Here is a 6668-nt window from a genome sequence, read left to right as displayed (position 1 = left end):
TTGTCCTTATGATACAATTATTTACAGGTATGAAGTTTGATTTTACTTCCAGATTTTGTTTTCCAGGCCATGATGGTGTGTATGCAGGCTCCTGGGAGAGCCAGGTGTTAAGCAAACTTAATATGCAAAGCACACTAACATTTTCATTGCAGGATTATGGGTCCAGGGTGGTGCTGCTCCAGGGGAGGAGATGCCCTGATGTTGCCTGGGATATGATCTAGCTAATCTTTTTCTTTAAGACTGGAATCCAGGTTTGGTGAGTTGACGCATGGGTGTGTCCATGCGTCAAGAGGAGGGGTCCAAGGATTAACATTAAACAATGTTTTTTATTATTGTTGCAGTGATTTGTGTGATTAGCCGTTTTATTTACAAATATTAAACCTATGCAAGTGGTGCACCCATGTTCAGATGAGGCTTTGATGGCCTATAAGTGAAGTTCACTGAACTAAAGAATGTGGTTTGATGATTGTTGACATACTCTCCAAATAGTTTGTCTTCCTAGCAAGGAAATACAGGTGCAGCAGTAATCTCCTGAGAAATCTTCAGAGGCCCAGTGAGAAGCGCATAGCTGACAGGACCAGGCAGTGGTTGAGGTCAAAGATCAAGCTGATTGGGGCCCATCATGAAATCAGACCTTGGAGCCACAGCAAGGACCATGAAACTGCCTGCAAAATAGAGGAGAGGATCGTCCACAAGATGGGAGAGAGGCTTCAGGAGGATCAGAGATCATCTTCAGCACAGCAGACATCACACAGAGAGCTGTGCTACTAAGCTTCCAGGAGATCAGGAGGAGACTTCCCACAGCAAGATTTTAAATAAAATGAAAGATTCAATATTGACGCTGAGGAAGACGACTAAGGTGTACGACGTGCTCTGCCTTAAACCTTCAGCAGCGTTGGAACATGAAAACTCGTGGGATGAGGGGAGCGTGCCAAGCTCCATCGACAGCGTAGAAGGAGTTCGAGGATGACATCATGATTCTGTGAAAGCACAGGAACCAGAAGCTATGGTGGTGATGACAGCAGTTTCCTATGAACATCACCTAATGCTGTGCCACTATACTGTGCATACGATGACACTCTGAAGGCTGCTGGGATCATAACAGCAGTAAGATGACGGAACCCAGCACCCTTTCCACAGAGAGCTTTTTCTGCAGAGCGTGGACAATTAAGGAGTCATAAATATCCCCCTCACAAGACGAAGGTCTGAAGTCAGGTGATGGGGGCTGGTAAGAGGCCATAAAACTAGAGTGCTGAGAGGTCTGCAGCTTGGAAATAGCTGAGACCCATGTTGACGAACCACAAAACCAACTAGTATGTTTGAATGTCTATTCTACATACATTTGGACTCTGGTCCTATGGACATTGATGGAAACAACTGGAAGAGACATTCATGACGCCCTGCAGAGCTTAAACCACTCTGCAGAAAGACATGTGATGTGCACACCCGGAGGAAGCACCACCAAGTTGAGATGTTTTTGAAAATGTTACTTTTTTAGTTTCACTATTAAATTAACAATTTCTTTGGTTGCTCGTAAGATGCAGTTTGCCATGAGATGAGCTCAATGAATGGGGTAACTGCTAATACATTTATTAAACTGTGTACCTTTCAGTAATTTAGGGTGATTTGACATATGCTGAGTATAAAAAGGTTTGCATTGAAACTGTCAGACATGACGTATTCATACCTGGGAACTTTTCAGGCATAAAGGTCAAAAAGGGGGGAAATGTTAGATTTGTATTGTTGATTGTCATTTATGCTTAGAAATATTTACTTATATATGCTTAGAGTTTTGTAATTAGTTGTAGATTGGTAGAGGTTTTGATCCTTGATAGTCTGCAAACTTTGTGTGTATTAGACAGCACTTTGGGAGCATGAGAGGTCATACCGTGTCTTATTATTTTATGGTAGGATTAACGTAGTTGCGTCTGTTCTAGTCTAAGTGCTCTTTGTTTAGATGAACTGCAGGACTTCCTCACCGTGTTATCTAGGATGAACCATCTAGGGTGAGGGGGAGGCTACCCTCTTCCTGACCAAGGATGTTTGACCCTTTGATCAGCAGTCCACACACACACACACACACACACACACACACACACACACACACACACACACACACACACACACAGAGGCAAGGTACTCTTTGTTTGTATGTAGACGTCGTATGTTAATGAACCTATGCATATTCATGTAACCTCAATAAAAGGACAGTGTATGGGAGAACGGACGAGACCAACTGGAGTCAAGCGGTTGTCCGGTTCTCTCCCGTGCACGAGTAACATGAAGAACTTTGCCTATTTGTGTCTTGCTTAGCAGTGTAATTATATTGTCTTAACGTTCCAGCGAATAGGTTTATGCTACAAACCTAACAACTATAGTATGATGAGAAATGGGGTTAGGAGGTTTCAGACTATGCAGACTTATGGACATATCATAGCTTTGTATTAAATGTGGTTTATGAACAGTTATTACTGGTTTGATTTTTGCCTCATTAGCATACTGTCTGACCTGCTTTTATGAGGTGTAAAACTGCCTTATCTGTACAGAGAGTGCAGAATTATTAGGCAAATGAGTATTTTGTCCACATCATCCTCTTCATGCATGTTGTCTTACTCCAAGCTGTTTAGGCTCGAAAGCCTACTACCAATTAAGCATATTAGGTGATGTGCATCTCTGTAATGAGAAGGGGTGTGTTCTAATGACATCAACACCCTATATCAGGTGTGCATAATTATTAGGCAACGTCCTTTCCTTTGGCAAAATGGGTCAAAAGAAGGACTTGACAGGCGCAGAAAAGTCAAAAATAGTGAGATATCTTGCAGAGGGATGCAGCAGTCTCAAAATTGCAAAGCTTCTGAAGCGTGATCATCGAACAATCAAGCGTTTCATTCAAAATAGTCAACAGGGTCGCAAGAAGCGTGTGGAAAAACCAAGGCGCAAACTAACTGCCCATGAACTGAGAAAAGTCAAGCGTGCAGCTGCCAAGATGCCACTTGCCACCAGTTTGGCCATATTTCAGAGCTGCAACATCACTGGAGTGCCCAAAAGCACAAGGTGTGCAATACTCAGAGACATGGCCAAGGTAAGAAAGGCTGAAAGACGACCACCACTGAACAAGACACACAAGCTGAAACGTCAAGACTGGGCCAAGAAATATCTCAAGACTGGTTTTTCTAAGGTTTTATGGACTGATGAAATGAGAGTGAGTCTTGATGGGCCAGATGGATGGGCCCGTGGCTGGATTGGTAAAGGGCAGAGAGCTCCAGTCCGACTCAGACGCCAGCGAGGTGGAGGTGGAGTACTGGTTTGGGCTGGTATCATCAAAGATGAGCTTGTGGGGCCTTTTCGGGTTGAGGATGGAGTCAAGCTCAACTCCCAGTCCTACTGCCAGTTTCTGGAAGACACCTTCTTCAAGCAGTGGTACAGGAAGAAGTCTGCATCCTTCAAGAAAAACATGATTTTCATGCAGGACAATGCTCCATCACACGCGTCCAAGTACTCCACAGCGTGGCTGGCAAGAAAGGGTATAAAAGAAGAAAAACTAATGACATGGCCTCCTTGTTCACCTGATCTGAACCCCATTGAGAACCTGTGGTCCATCATCAAATGTGAGATTTACAAGGAGGGAAAACAGTACACCTCTCTGAACAGTGTCTGGGAGGCTGTGGTTGCTGCTGCACGCAATGTTGATGGTGAACAGATCAAAACACTGACAGAATCCATGGATGGCAGGCTTTTGAGTGTCCTTGCAAAGAAAGGTGGCTATATTGGTCGCTGATTTGTTTTTGTTTTGTTTTTGAATGTCAGAAACGTATATTTGTGAATGTGGAGATGTTATATTGGTGTCACTGGTAGAAATAAATAATTGAAATGGGTATATATTTGTTTTTTGTTATGTTGCCTAATAATTATGCACAGTAATAGTCACCTGCACACACAGATATCCCCCTAAAATAGCTAAAACTAAAAACTACTTCCACAAACATTCAGCTTTGATATTAATGAGTTTTTTGGGTTCATTGAGAACATGGTTGTTGTTCAATAATGAAATTATTCCTCAAAAATACAACTTGCCTAATAATTCTGCACTCCCTGTATGTTTAGGATCATTATCTTCCTGCATTGACTAGAACTACTAAAGTACTGTTACCTTTTATTGAGAACTCTGACATTTCTAAAGTGAAGTTTATTTAAATAGAACAAAAGGTTTGATGAGCTTTAAAGGCGAGTTGACGTGAGCAGTAAATAAAAAGGTTAAACACACAGTATTGTGCTCAAACTGCTCCTCTTCCTGGGGTGAAGCACAGCCTGATAACCCTCCCTCTTCTTCCTGCTCTTAAACACAGCACCTCCTCTCTGTCCACGTGTTTCCTCCTCATGGGTGTAACCAACATGTTGTGGCGTGTAAGAGCTGACAGGCTCCATTCACTAAGGAAGAGAAACTCACACAGTCACTGACACTGAGAGGAGAAATGGCGCAGAAAGTTCAGCTGGACCGAGAAACCTTCTCTTGTTCCATCTGTTTGGATCTACTGATAAATCCGGTGACTACAGCCTGTGGACACAGCTACTGCAGGAACTGTATTAAAACCCACTTTGATGAAGAGGACATGAAGGGAATCCACAGCTGCCCTCAGTGCAGGAAGACTTTCATACCGAGGCCTGTCCTGGAGAAAAACACCATGTTAGCAGCTTTAGTGGAGCAGCTGAAGAAGACTGGACTCCAAGCTGCTCCAGCTGATCACTGCTATGCTGGACCTGAAGATGTGGCCTGTGATGTCTGCACTGGGAGGAAGCTGAAAGCCATCAAATCCTGTTTATCTTGTCCAGCCTCTTACTGTGAGAAACACCTCCAACCTCACTATGATGCAGCTCCATTAAAGAAACACAAGCTGGTGGCCCCCTCCAAGAAGCTCCAGGAGAACATCTGCTCTCGTCATGATGAGGTGATGAAGATTTTCTGTCGTACTGATCAGCAGAGTATCTGTTATCTCTGCACAATGGATGAACATAAAGGCCATGAAACAATCCCAGCTGCAGCAGAAAGGACTGAAAAGCAGAAAGAGCTCGAGGTGAGACGACTAAACATCCAGCAGAGAATCCAGGAGCGAGAGAAAGATGTGAAGCTGCTTCAACAGGAGGTGGAGGCCATCAATGGCTCTGCTGATAAAGCAGTGGAGGACAGTGAGAAGATGTTCACTGAGCTGATCCGTCTCCTCCAGAAAAGAAGCTCTGATGTGAAGCAGCAGGTCAGATCCCAGCAGGAAACTGAAGTGAGTCGAGTCAAAGAGCTTCAGGAGAAGCTGGAGCAGGAGATCGCTGAGCTGAAGAGGAAAGACGGCGAGCTGGAGCAGCTCTCACACACAGAGGATCACAACCAGTTTCTACACAACTACCCCTCACTGTCAGCACTCAGTGAGTCTACACACTCATCCAGCATCAATATTCGTCCTCTGAGCTACTTTGAGGATGTGACAGCAGCTGTGTCAGAGACCAGAGATAAACTACAGGACATCCTGAGAGAGGAATGGACAAACATCTCACTGACAGTCACTGAAGAGGATGTTTTACTGTCACCAGCAGAGCCAAAGACCAGAGCTGGATTCTTAAAATATTCACGTGAAATCACACTGGATCCAAACACGGCACACAGACAGCTTTTATTATCTGAGGGGAACAGAAAAACTATATATGCCAAAGAAGAACAGTCTTATTCTGATCATCCAGGCAGATTCACTGGATGGCCTCAGGTCCTGAGTAGAGAGAGTCTGACTGGACGTTGTTACTGGGAGGTGGAGTGGAGAGGGAGAGCAGTTTTTGTAGCAGTCACATACAAGAATATCAGCAGAGCAGGGAGGGGCAAAGGATGTTTTTTTGGATTCAATGACAAATCTTGGTCATTACGTTGTGACACAAACAGTTATATATTTCTCCACAACAATGTTAAAACTGACCTCTCAGGTCCTCGGTCCTCCAGAGTAGGAGTGTACCTGGATCACAGAGCAGGTATTCTGTCTTTCTACAGCGTCTCTGAAACCATGACTCTCCTCCACAGAGTCCAGACCACATTCACTCAGCCGCTCTATGCTGCACTTTGGCTTAATGGAGATGGAGCCACTGCAGAGTTGATTAAAGTCAAATAGAGAAGACAGGTTCATGTTGATCCCTGACCATTATATGTAATTGCGTAGTTTCTAAATGAGGCTCTACATTTTAGAAGCTGTGAATTTCAGTGGTCCATAGATGTGTAAATATTATATTGGACTGATTGAAACTGTACTTGTTCAAACTGTAGTGATTCATCAGTTAGTCAGTGATTAAAGGTGCTTGAGTTAGTCAGGATGCCCCTGTGCATCGAGCTGATGACAACGACATAGGCAAGGATCTGGAGGAGGTTTGGACACACATCTGCTTTAATGACTTTTGCTATTGAAAGATAACAGAAGGTTTTATTTATACTAATAGTTGTCAACAGTGTTGGTCAAGTTACTTGAAAAAAGTAATTAGTAACTAATTACTGATTACTCCCCCAAAAAAGTAATCCCGTTACTTTACTGATTACTTATTTTCAAAAGTAATTAATTACTTAGTTACTTAGTTACTTAGTTACTTTTTAAAAACACGATTTACAACCTGAAGAGGTGATAAAGTGATAGATCTTTCAGCCC

General features: G+C 43.3%; 1 protein-coding gene across 1 annotated transcript; it reads left to right on the top strand.

The window, feature by feature from the left end:
- Nucleotides 1–4439: 4439 nt before the first annotated feature.
- On the top strand, nucleotides 4440–6466 carry LOC113017202 (tripartite motif-containing protein 16-like). The gene has a single exon (XM_080292557.1). The coding sequence runs from the start codon at nucleotides 4473–4475 to the stop codon at nucleotides 6141–6143; it is 1671 nt and encodes a 556-aa protein (XP_080148683.1). The 5' UTR covers nucleotides 4440–4472; the 3' UTR covers nucleotides 6144–6466.
- Nucleotides 6467–6668: the final 202 nt, after the last annotated feature.

Source organism: Astatotilapia calliptera, chromosome 3 (assembly GCF_964374335.1).
Source record: "Astatotilapia calliptera chromosome 3, fAstCal68.1, whole genome shotgun sequence".
Classification (NCBI taxonomy): domain Eukaryota; kingdom Metazoa; phylum Chordata; class Actinopteri; order Cichliformes; family Cichlidae; genus Astatotilapia; species Astatotilapia calliptera.
This window is presented reverse-complemented; position numbering and strand designations above follow the sequence as displayed.

Bases quoted from the DNA above. Each gene is read 5' to 3' on its own strand.
- LOC113017202 (XM_080292557.1), top strand. From the start codon at position 4,473: ATGGCGCAGAAAGTTCAGCTGGACCGAGAAACCTTCTCTTGTTCCATC.